Genomic DNA, 13,058 nt, shown 5'->3' on the forward strand with positions numbered 1-13,058 from the left:
ACAACAGAGATGAACCTCGGACATCACGCTAAAAGAAGTCAATCAGTCACAGAGAGACAAATACTGTATGACTCCACTGACGTGAGGTATCGAAAGTAGTCAGACGCATAGAATCAGAGTAGAATAGAGGTTGCCAAGGGAGGGAGAAATGGGAAGTCACCAGTCAACAGCATAACGTTTCAGTGAGGTGAGATGAGGAAGCTCTACAGGTCTGCTCTACTAGAATTTAAAAGCTGTCAAAGAGGGTAGATCTGTTAAATGTGATCACAATAAAATAAAATTTAAAAAAGAATATGCTACATATTTAAACTGAAATTCTATAGCACTCACAAAAGAACATGTCTAATATATAATCTAGGAAGTTCTTGAGGATATACACATTGAACTCTTCAGAGGGAAGCACATTAGAGTCAAATAAAAAAAAAAAAACACTTCTGGAATTTTGGTTCCCAGGAAAAACACGGTAATAAGCGACTGGTATACTGAGTCCTCAGAAAAGTGTCTTTAAATGGTCACCTGGGTACTAAACTTAGATGAACAATGAAAGAAGGAATGACTTTAATATTGTTTAGTATTTCTTTGTAGTTTTGTTAATTCTTCACAATAATGAATGGAATAAGAAGGGAATGTCTTAAGCAAAATGGCTTTAGAAATTTCTCTTGCAATTATGAACTTCATTACTAATTCCTAAATTGAACATCAAAGCATACCCACGGTCTACATCCATGTGGAAAGTTCTAGCAATCTGTAAATAAGTACAAAATGCTTAATATTTTGTATTCTTTTTCATTTATTTTTATTTGAGAGAGAGAGAGGGTGTGCACGAGCCAGAGAGAGGGGTGGGGGGAGAGAGAGAATCTCAAGCAGGCTTCACACTCGGTGAGGAGTCCAGTGCAGGGCTTGATCCCATGACCCTGGGATCATGACCTGAGCCAAAATCAAGAGTCGGACGCTCAACCAACTGAGCCACCCCGGTGCCCCATGTACTTTTTTTTTTTAATAGAAAAAAATAATTTACAGTCACAGAATACATCTACTAGAAAGAAATGTTTTTTTAATATCATCTTTAACAAATTAAAAAAAAACAAAATCAACAATTCAATAAGGATCCTTCCATTTTTCTTTATACAGATTTAAATGCTGTTGTGTAATTTATCAGTTACATTTATAATCGATAACCTTCCACTCACTGAGTTTAGAAATTACAGTATTTACTGAGCTAAACTCTCTCACAAAATAAGGCACAACTACATGATCACAAGTAGTAAACAATACAAACAATGAATCCAAAACCTAAATGAGAAAATATTCATGCAAAAGTTTCTATAGAAACTATGAATATATGATCCAGTTCAAGGAAGTACAGAATGTCATATACATAACTGCATCATGTTACAATAAATTCATTACTTCTACACAGAAAGAACTTAGCTATTTCCAATTCTATTTTATACAATTTTACATAAATTTAGTAAGTTTATGCACAATATTCACATCTGCAACAATAACAAATTGATCATTAAAATTCAGGCAAAGGGCAATTAAGACACGATAATGTGTGGCACATTATAATTACAGAATGCCATTCATCAAGCTCATGTCTAGGAATACTAAATTGATGGCACATTTAACTCTTATGGATCAAATCATCCATGGTTTTATAGCCAAAGTGCATTAAAAAAAATTGCTATAGTCAAATAGGTCATGAATATCAAAATATATGATCATAATTTGCTCTCCACTTAGAAGCTAAACATTTTTATGCAAATGCCAAGTTAAAAAAAAGTGGCTTCAAAGTTCTTAAAACTATAAAATAATCCAAAGCCTTTCTAAGAGAGATGGGAAACTAACAAATTTGGCAGTTACTATTTAACATTACTGTGAGGAAACTATCAAACTAGCTAATTCCACATTAAGAGGTAGTTGAACAAAATGTTATTTGTACACTGCATTGAGGTCTTTGTGTTTCCCTCTTTTTTCTTCAAAATGAACTAATCCTATACCAGCAGCTTTGTCTTCTTCCTATTAAAAAAAAAAATCTGTAGGTATACTTTATTGTACTCTAACCCAGCAAAACTTGATTTTAATTCACATTTCTATGCTGGGGTTTGGAATTTACTAACATGTGATGCCAACAGGCTTCGCATTAGAGCCAAGAGCTGGGACGTGCCACCCCTAACTCACTGACAAATAGTACCAGCAAACATCTAAAATGTAGAGCCAGTAAGAACTCAGAAGATGACTTTTTAGTTAAAAGAAAAAGAAAACCCTTTTTGTTTTCTTTAAAAACACGTTAAATTAGTGAGAGTTAATAAGCACACACACAAAAAAGGTTCATTTCTGATAGCATTAGTGTAGTAGCCTATGGTAAATTATTCAGGACCTATAAAATGAGATTTAGCTAGATGAAAACTAGTGATTACTCAAACACATACCTCCCGACATTTTTTTTTGTGAATATGTGGGTGGGTGGATAAGATGGGAAAAGGAAAAGATGGGAAAAGAATGAACAAACATTCTAACCTAGAATCCTCATGAAGTTTTACTATCTTAAAAAAAAAAAAAAAGGTACTGTGAATATCTATTTTTGCAACATAGAAAATTTCTAAGTTTCATATTAACTTCCTTATATTTAAAGTGTAGAATTAAGACTCTTTGAAAGGATTTATAAGCATATGAAAATGCATAAATAATTTTAGCTCAATTTATATCATCCAGCTGTTGTTTTTAATAAAGAGTCATTGTATTTCTTCTTTATGTATGCTCAAGGATGTATGTCTATCCTAGTCTAGGGACACCATCAGGGTCCTTAATAGCTACTGACAGCAGGATTTACTTAACTGAGTTTTGTAAAATAATTAAATGAATATGACAATCTCTTCATTTATCGATGTTACAGGTAAAGCATAAACACGATAACTTTATTTTGGCATGATATTTGAAAGCAAGTGTATATTATAGACTATTGCAAACGAAATATTAACTCCCATTCTTCCTTATTATTACCAGATGATTACACTGCACAAATGTATAACTTTATATTTTTTCTCTAGAAAGAATAAACCAATATTAATGACCTCTCTACAGATGTTTCCCAAATTAAGAAGACTATGATAAATTAAAGTTCAATTCCATTGTTCAGCATACCAATAAGCTAACTTTTAATTACCCTTAATTAGCCATTCTGTTTCAGTTCTGATTATAACTTTGGGATTCCGAAATATATTTGTTTTTGGTGATATTCTATTCTCCAGCTGTTACTTTAAAGCAATTTCATAGCAGTATTTTTGCAAAGTGAAAAGATTTACCAGTTAATATGGAACCCCAAATTCATAACCATTTTAAATTTAAGTCAACTTCACAACTTTGAAAAATGTTTCCCTATTAGGTAAGAAGATGTAAAGTCGAATATTTAATGTCTCCTTCCCACGTGTATTTGTTTTCACAGATAAGACTACAGCAATATCAGTTACTGGCTTTAAGATGCAAAATTATAAAACTATTACAGTGAAGCTGAGCTATGGTTCGAAAGGTTAAACCAAATAAAGGGAAAAATAGATCCATTAAAAAAAACAAACTCAGATTCCCAAAATGCTGGAGAGACAATCCGAGGTTATAACATAAAGGCTAATCTCCAAAACCTTCCTACTTACAAGAAACTGACAATAGAACCATTATACAATTTTTACGATTCATCCTCCAGCTGGGGGGTGAGGGTGGGTAGTTTTATAGAATTCTTAACAGTATGTGAGAGTTTAAACATGAGATAGAAAAAGACAAAGAAAAATTAACCCTAATCTTTAAAATACAACCCCAGGATAACCATAAAGTAAGCAAACTGATTTTACAGAGGTTTTCATAAAATCTACCCAAGAGAATTTAATCAATATCGTTAAAACAAAAACCATGTTCAAATTCATGGTTAGTACATATTTCAACATAAACTGTACTTAGAACACATGAGTAGTAAATTTATAACATAACAATGCAACTGAGCTATGGACCTATATATAAGAAAAAAAGAAAGTTTTATAGTTCTGTGCATGACTTCACCAAGAGAGTATCTAATATAATAATAATATAATGTGCTATTGTGCAACATATATGATGTGATAACATCACCCATGTACATTTTTGTATACTAAATTTGGGAGAAAAAAGTAAGCTATGGAAGCGTATATTCATGTCATTTGTGAACAATGAAATCATATTTAAAAAAATACATTGCTATTTTCTGTCCAAAGTTTATTTACATTTCATTGGCTAATCCTAAACTTGGCATGAAAGCTGTTCCAGGGGTTAAATGGAAAAAAGTAATGAAAGATGAGCCCAAGTCTCACAAAAATAGAAGAGTTTTACTTGATATTGATAACATTCCAAAATATCTGAATTCTAATTTGGTCTAATATTGCAACCACTGTCCAAATCAAATAGTAGTCCAAGACCTCTATTAAGTGCATTTATTAAAAATCTAATGTTAGTGTAATACTATTCTGAAGTTGTGATAACCCATTATCCTTGCAAGTCATTGAAACATGCATCACAGACACGAACAGGCTTCTTAGAAGATGGAGTTAAGGCATTTTTGGCCGAACACTCAGCACAGAAGATATTTCCACATTGTCTGCAGTGATGCTGTAAATGACAAAAATTAAACAATTTCAAGCATAAAAACTACACCAAAAGCATGATGAGATATAAGAATACTGCAAACTGCACTGTGAAGGTATATTAACTTTCAAGGGATTAGTGTATTATTTAGTAATATTTCAACATGTCAATTTAATCTCTTAATTTGAATGCTTTCTATTTCTCAGATACTGTGCCAAACATCTGATATAAAATTCATCAAGAATTCTCAAAAGAACCTTCAGAGGCATTTAAAAAGTGGTAATAAAGCACCTCGACCAGCTGAAAACCATTTCTATTTGCCAAGTGTTTCAGGCATAATTTCTTCAATAGGAATATAAACTTCACATGGTATTATTCAGAATAAATATTTTTTTCATCTCTGCTTTTTCTTTAAAATAACCCAATGATGACTAAAACATATGAGTTAAACACATAATGACTAAACATATGGCCCAGTGGTTCAGAAAATGACTATTCCAGAGAGTAACTGAGTAGGAAGGCAAGAACTATACTTAAAACTAAAATTGAAATACATATGCTGACCAGAAACTAGACTGCATAAAATTTAATTATTCTATGTAGTTGTAAAGTTAACCAATAAACAGAAAAAAATTTAAATCTGTCAAATACAAGATTTTGATGGTTAAAACATTAATTGATACTGAGAAATAAAATCCAGAACCACAGCAATATGAACAAAATCATTTACCCGTCTCACTGTTACTGAAAAGCCTTTCCCACAGGCCATGCAGTTTTGTACTTCATTGTCTTCCGCCCACTTCCTATTTAATGCTTGCGTGTGTTTGATCTATCAAAAAAAAAAAAAGGGGGGGCGTCCATACATTATAATACTCAACATTTTAAAGAATGATGGATAATTTCTAATTGGTGCCCAAGTTTCTCAAAATTTAGACTTATAGGCACCATGGGATAAAATTTTAAAAATCAGAAATACTTTGGTTGGCTTCCATTGTCAAAAGCTGCTACACTCTTAAGTCTGAATGACAAATTAAGTCAAATTTTTACCCTCAAAGGCACCGGCAATTTCTAATCTTTGGTGATTTCCCATCCCTTCTAACTCTAATGATCAATCCTTCCTAAGTACCCTGAGCACATATTCAGATCACTTCTTTAACACATAGCAGCTCGTCTATTCCTTGATGTTCCTCAATTTTCCCAGAGCTGCCAATTCGTGAACGACAAGGCTTTCTAACTGATCCCTGGGGTCTCTCAGATTAATTCTTTATCACTTTTATTCAACTATCCATAACACCTACAATACTGCTATACAGATAGTAACCATTCAAAAGTTATTTATTAAATACAGGAGATTTTTTTTAAAGATTGAAAATACGCTGGGGTGCCTGGGTGGCTCAGGTGGTTAAACATCTGACACTTGGTTTTGGCTCAGGTCATGTTCTTGCCATCTGTGAGATCAACCCCATGTCGGGCTCTGTGCTGATGGCGTGGAGTCTGCTTGGGATCCTGTCTCCCCCCTCTCTCTCTGCCCCTCCCTTACTCAGGTTCTCTCTCTCTCAAAACAAAAAATATAAAACAAAAAAGATTGCAAATATGCTTTTTACTAAGAGTTAACTCTAGACTGAAAAACAGCCTCACATTACCAGATGACTTACTTGAAGGGATTGATTTTCTCTGCCCAGCTCCTGCACCGCTGCGGTCGTATTATCCAGCTTTCTTTGCAATTCTAGTACTTTGGTTTGAAGCTTTTCTATTTCACCTTCTCCTTTAAGACATCTAGAACAGATTGCAAAGCAATCATTAATTTTTTTAAAAAATTATCAAAGATCCTTCTAGAACAGAGATAAGAAACTACTTCGTAACCTCAAATATAATACTTTAATTTCAACTATCTGATTGTTTTAAGAGTTAGTTTTTAAATGGCTGCTTAAATACCTGCGGGACCAATGTACTCTTCTCAAGACTCTTCTATTTAAAAAAATGTGAAAAAAGACAATCTTCTTGTCACTTAGAATGGAAACACACTAATTTTACTAGACATCAATCACCTTTCTAGTAGTGCTCTCCTTTCATCCTGATTATTCTGAACTGTGGCTTCTAATACTGCAATTTCACCCCGTAAGTCGTCCGTCTGTTTCTCGAGCTCGCTGACTCTACGTTGACTAGACTGCCACTCCTTCTTTACGGTGCCCAAGTTTTCATTTAATGCTGTAATCTGCATGGTAAGTTTAGCTTCATTTTCTTCATGCTTCTTCATTCCTATTTCTTTTTCTTTTATTTCGGAATGCTGAGAAAAGGAAGAACAGTGAGGAAAAAACCTATTCCTAAAGTAATGCAAAATAAATTTAAGTTAGCTATTGAACTTAAAATACTGGCAACATAAGTAATACTACTTCTTCAGGAAAGAAGGCAGGAGAATGTATTCATCTCATACTAATCAAATTGATTCCACAAACATCTGTGTAATCTGAACTGGCTCAAAGGCCATAATGCTGAAATGAGAGTCAGCAAGCCTCTAAGAAGAACCACTAACATACAGCAATTTGAGGTTTTCGTTTTCCTCACTAGAACAGGGGAATAACACAGGGATAGCAAGGTGCCCTGGACACAAAGCTGGCATTTTCAGTCTCAAAATCCACATGTACCTTTTCTTTTATCAACCTGCCAAAAAACCAATTCCAAGCCATTCAACTCACTGTGTGAACTTGAAATCACAAATCTTCAACTAAAACATTCAGCCCTCAAGTTATGTGGGGATATTTGGACTTAATTCAACAGAGGAAAGCCAGATGCTTCCCATTTTGGCATGCACAATTTAGGGAAGGAAAAGTAGACTTTGGTCATCAAAATTCCACACTGAAGTTTCCGTTCTCCCTTATCAACACTCACTTCGACCAAACAAATGAGTTTAACATCATCAGCATTCACGCCATTTACCTCAATCTACATAGCTGTGGATTTGTTTTTCTGGCACTAAAAGTGTGTTTATTTTATGAATTATGTTTCATTGAATTTTCACTTCTCTAAACCAAAATATAATTACAGACTAAAATATTTCCAATCACATATCAGCTATTTAAACAAATCAGATCTCCTTTCTCAATCAAAAAGTAAAATGCTAGGTAAGAGCACTTAACTCCTAACTTCCAAGTAGAAAAATCCTCTCTTACTGGATTGACTTACAAAATCAATTACAAAACACACTCCCCACCATTAACTTACTGACCAGTTTAGCCTCCTTCTCAGTAAACTCTTTCTTTAGTTCATCTTCTTCCTTTTTCACCTGCTCTTTTAGCATTTGCTGGTTTCTCTTCTCCTGGTCAAGGGTTGCCTTCAGGGAATCTACTTTCCCTTGAAGCTCGAGTTTCTGCTGAATCAAAAGCTGTTTGGCATCCTTGAGATTTGTTACCTCCTATTGAAAAAGGCCGGAACGAAATCATCCTTTACAGTGAATATTTCAAAATGTAGCTGAAATTTATACAACTTATCCTAACAATATAAAAGAGTTTTAGCCTCTTCTCTTATGAGATTCTTAAAGTTCAGTATTTCAAACAACTGGTTAAAAAGACGCAAGATTATTTACTTCCTGCTCAACAATCATTTAAACTCAAGTGACACTTTACATGCACGTTTTGATGAAGTTATGTGAAGAACCTCTACCCCTTATTTTCCCTTTTCTCACTTAGCAACATTTATTTATTGGTCACCACTGAGGCATCACACACTGTTAGGTTTTAAGGATGCAGATAAAGATTATATACATTACCTGCTTTAAGGAAGTCACAGTGTGTAAGAATATAATAACATAAAGAGGTAATAAATTATAAAGCAAAATGGGAAGTATACTGATAGACATAAAAGGTGTTATTGAGAGCATTCAAGAGAGAATCTAACCGTTGAGAAAATGAATAACATTTTTACAAAGCAAATGATAGACAATTAGTTTCTTCAGCTGGCACCCTAGGTACACTTATGACAGGAAAAATGTTCCAAACAGAGTATTAAAAGATTTTAGGAAGAAAAACAAGTGAAACAACAGAATCCCCTAAAAATCTTAATTCTAAACATAGGCATAATTTTCTTTAATTTTTTTTAACATTTATTTTTGGAGAGACAGAGACAGACAGAGCACGAGTGGGGTAGGGGCAGAGAGAGGCAGGGACACAGAATCCAAAGTAGGCTCCAGGCTCTGAGCTGTCAGCACAGAGCCCAAGGCGGGGCTCAAACCCATGAACCCTGAGATCAAGACCTGAGCCGAAGTCGGACACTTAACCGACTGAGCCACCCAGGCGCCCCAACATAGGCACAATTTTCTAAATCAACAGCTCTGTTGATTATCATCTCAACAAATCTAAACTTTTAGACTTACTTTGCTTTATTCACTAATCTGCAAACCAAAGGAACACAGTTTCAACACATGTATATGGATAACACACAACACAGGGATGAGAGCAAGAGTATTTGTCAAAACAACAAAACTGCGTCTAGCACATAGTAGATTCTCAGTAAGATATATATACATATTTTTTATTTAAATGACAATAATACAGGATAGAAGGAGGGACAATGATTATCTTAACATACCTTTATGCTTTCTTGCTTGTGGGACTTGAGTTCTTCACTCAATTTAGCAATTTCTTTTTCCTGTCTACACTTAATTTCCTCTATCTCTGCCAATTTAGACTTTTCATTTACTAGTTCTTTTTCTTTCAGTGACTGTAGAAAAATAATTTAAAAATAATTTTAAGTAAATACTTAGCTTAAAACTAATGTCATGAGAATAACTGCTACTAGGCATGATATGGTCTCTGCCCCTTTCTGCCTAAGTTAACGTGAGCAAACTACTTACCTTCACTTGCCTCTGTGTCCTTATTTACACAATGTGAACAACTAATAAGATCTTCATAAGCATTAGTTACTGTTAATACTGTGAAATAAATAGTGTCTAAGCAAGGAAAGAACACTATAAAATTTAGCCTATCGTTCTTATTCTTAATGCTGTTATCATTATTACTATTATTACTATCAATGCCTTTATTTAAGGCGCCTAGCTAGTAGTGTGACATATTACCTAATTTAATATCAATACTAAATATAAATAGCTCTTTTTAATCCTCATGTGATAAGGAACAAAGGTTTAGAGAATAAAGGTTTGGAGAGGTGAAATAATCTATTAGAGATATAGTCAAAATTACAACAGTTCTGACTGAGCTAAAGCCCTTGTAACAAAGGCCTATGAAACTATAGTTCTCTCAGAATTTTCTAAACCCAAGACACAAATCATGAATATCATACCAGCTTCAATACCTCTACCTCCCCACAAAAACATCCCTTAATTTTTTTAACTAAAAAGACTTTCAGGAATTGCACAATTAAGATACACCACAAACTTCTGGAATTGTATACTTCAGAATAATATCTTATCAGCTAGTGGAAATATATTTCAACCATGAAACCAAAAATAAAGTGCTTCCTAGAATCTGAATTTCTCTTTCATATAGCATCTTAACTTTTAAACATAGTGGTCTTATAATACAAGGTTTTAACTTTATTTTTTTTAAGTTTACTTTTATTTATTTTGAGAGAGAAAGAGAGAGAGAGAGAGAGAGAACGAGAATGGGGAAAGGGCAGAGAGAGAGGGGAGAGACAGAATCCCAGGCAGGCTCTGCACTGTTAGCATCATGGGGCTCAAGCTCACAAACAGGGAGATCATGTCCTGAGCCAAAATCAAGAGTCAGACGCTTAACCAACTGAGTGACCCAGGTCCCAAGGCTTTCAACCGTATAACTCAGCATCATTTATGTAAAATACACTCCCATTTCCCTAAGAAAAAGCTGGCTCTAAATTTTAAGAATTGTAAGAATAAGAGGAGCCTGGCTGGTTCAGTTGGAACAGCATGAGACTTTCGATCTGGGGGTTGTGAGTTTAAGCCCCATGTTGGGTGTAGAAATTGCTGACAAAAAAAAAAAAAAAAAAAAAGAAAGTAATAATAATAATTTAAAAAAAAGAATTATAAGCATAAGAAGTATTTCTAGATCTTTTAATCTCATTCACACATCTGAAGAATGTTATATAATAGTGGTGGAGCTACAATACCTGTTTTTAAATAACCAGGGGTCTACAATGTGAAAAAGATTTGTTTATAAAACTAAAAAGAGCAGTAAGAAAAATGAGTAGAAATGACAAGGGGGCTGTTAAGAAGTACTTCCCGGCATTAACATTCCAATTACCACGGTGTTGTATCAGAAACTAGAAGTCCATCTAAGGAGAGCTATTGAAGTAAAGTGATGCCCATATCGGAGAAGAGTTTTGACTAGATGATTTCTAAAGATACGGCAACTCTCAGATTCTAGATTCAGTCAGAAAATGAAATACCTTTTCTTTTTTAATATCTTGTAGCGTTTTACACTGCTCCTTCAACTGTTGCTCTTTCTTTGCTAAATCCTGCTCCAACGTAGCCGTGGAACTCTTCAGTTCTTGAATTAATTTATTTTGGTTTCCAATTTGATTTCTGTTTGAAATCAAGTCCTCCTGTGCTAGAGAAAGCTTCTCTTCTACAGACTTACAAAAAACAAACAAACAAACAAAAAACCAATTTCCCCAAATTATTGTATGTCTTTTTTTGTTGTTTTTAGCAAATTTCAACAGAAACATAACAGCGTAAGTATAGTAGAAAGCAATATACTATAAAAGGATAGCTTGTTATGCCCTTTAGTAATATCATGTAAAAGAGAAAGGACACTAGACCATTAACTCTCTTGCCTACGAAAAACATTTTAGTGTAAAATATTTAATAAAACTGAAGCAATTCCAAAACCTCTAGAATAGTAAGTATTACTAGCTAAGTGATATTAAGGAATATCAAATAAAAAGGGATCATATCAAACACACTTGTAATATATGAAAATATATACATATATGTCCTTTGACATGCTGAAATCCCCAATAAATAGTTTTTGTCTTGGGAAAAAAAAAACAAAAAACAAAAACCAACAACTGTATTTCACATCTGCAAACCTGATCAAGTGAACCAACAGAAGCAAGTCAACCAGATACATGGGGTTCTGTTTCTGAGAAGGCCATCACCCCATCCTCTTTACTTCCCATCGATGTGGCAGAAACAGTGTTGTCAGTTAACAATGCCCACAGTTACTGACTGTTCTAAAGCCCAGATATTTTGAGAAGCCAAAGCTTATGAAAAGGGCAAGCTTTGTGGCCCCTTAGATTTCAGACTGGGGTAGATATGGTAACAGGTGAGTAGTGGAAACTGGCAGGGACCTTGCCACTCTCAGCTGCAACTGCAAAGAATCAGAAGGGAAGGCAATGAACTCCACGATGCTCTTCTACCATTTGGAAGAAGTTAATCTTTCTTATTCTGGAGATACAGTTCCTTTGAAAAGGAGGGAGAAGATCTAATTTGGGAAGGATCCCTGCTGGCTAGGCTTGACTATAGTAAGCATCCATTGGAAAATAAATAAATAAATACTTTTTAAATGAAGACTGTATTTAAAGGGTTTCTCAAGGTTCCCTAAAGAGACAGTTTATTCCTTACAAATAAACCCAGTTCTGAAGTCTTTCTGATATCAATGAAGTTTGATTTCCAGTGGCTTCTAGAGAACACTAAAAATCCCAAGGCTTCTTTTTAAAGAATCCTAAAGTCATCTAGTCCTTTACTAATCAAGCTGTTAGCCATTAACTGAGTATACTGGTAAGGTAAAAGACAGTCCTTAACTTAAAGAAGCTGGCTATGTAGCCCGAAAAACAGAACCACTACATAAAATGGAAGCTGTACGTAGCAGAAGAGCACTTGCTATAATGCCAAACGCACAGAAAAAGTGAGTGCGAGAACTTTCCCTGAAATGTGTTTATGTAAGGCTCCATGGTACATGTGGGAACTGACATAAGCATCACAAAGGGTGAGAATGATTTCAAATAAAGATAATAAAATTTGACAAAGCCTAGCCCATACGGTCTATAGCAATTATTATCAGGTAACAGAGGTCGTGATCTAATACTAAAGAATACCAAGGCTTGCTAGAGCCTGAAATTAACAGCTCCCCCAATCTCTGACCACAAGAATTCCAAACTGCCCACGGTTTAAATAATACTCAATAAAATTTTAAACTCCCAAGACCCAATGACTAAATCTTTAAAGTCAAGCTCAAAATCTGGGCTATGTTGACATACTGCTCTTGTCTCTGAATATTGGTCAATGCGATTCAGTGATACACTGCCATGTATTTTAAATATTCCTTTTATCTTTCTTGTTACAGGCCATTTTATTTTCACCTACTCAGCATATCTTCCTTTGGGGAACTCCCGTCTCCCATTCAACAGTTTTGTGGGCCTATCTTTAACCCACTGACTCCCACTGGAACAAGCAAATCCCTGAGTAGATCAACTACCAATCTTGACCCTGAATACCACAATCAAATTACAGCAGTGTA

General features: G+C 34.4%; 1 protein-coding gene across 2 annotated transcripts in view; it reads right to left on the reverse strand.

The window, feature by feature from the left end:
- Positions 1 to 1,034: 1,034 nt before the first annotated feature.
- EEA1 (early endosome antigen 1) overlaps positions 1,035 to 13,058 on the reverse strand; it is a 115,536-nt gene continuing 103,512 nt past the window's right edge. For both annotated transcript variants that reach the window (XM_047865742.1, XM_047865741.1), the window contains 7 exons: positions 10,987 to 11,172; positions 9,196 to 9,327; positions 7,838 to 8,023; positions 6,660 to 6,898; positions 6,267 to 6,387; positions 5,342 to 5,440; positions 1,035 to 4,635 (listed from right to left, as the gene is read on the reverse strand). In XM_047865742.1, the coding sequence (XP_047721698.1) occupies positions 4,513 to 4,635; positions 5,342 to 5,440; positions 6,267 to 6,387; positions 6,660 to 6,898; positions 7,838 to 8,023; positions 9,196 to 9,327; positions 10,987 to 11,172 (1,086 nt within the window). In that variant the 3' untranslated portion in view covers positions 1,035 to 4,512. The remainder of the gene's footprint in view (positions 4,636 to 5,341; positions 5,441 to 6,266; positions 6,388 to 6,659; positions 6,899 to 7,837; positions 8,024 to 9,195; positions 9,328 to 10,986; positions 11,173 to 13,058) is intronic.

This window comes from Prionailurus viverrinus, chromosome B4, assembly GCF_022837055.1.
Source record: "Prionailurus viverrinus isolate Anna chromosome B4, UM_Priviv_1.0, whole genome shotgun sequence".
Lineage (NCBI taxonomy): Eukaryota > Metazoa > Chordata > Mammalia > Carnivora > Felidae > Prionailurus > Prionailurus viverrinus.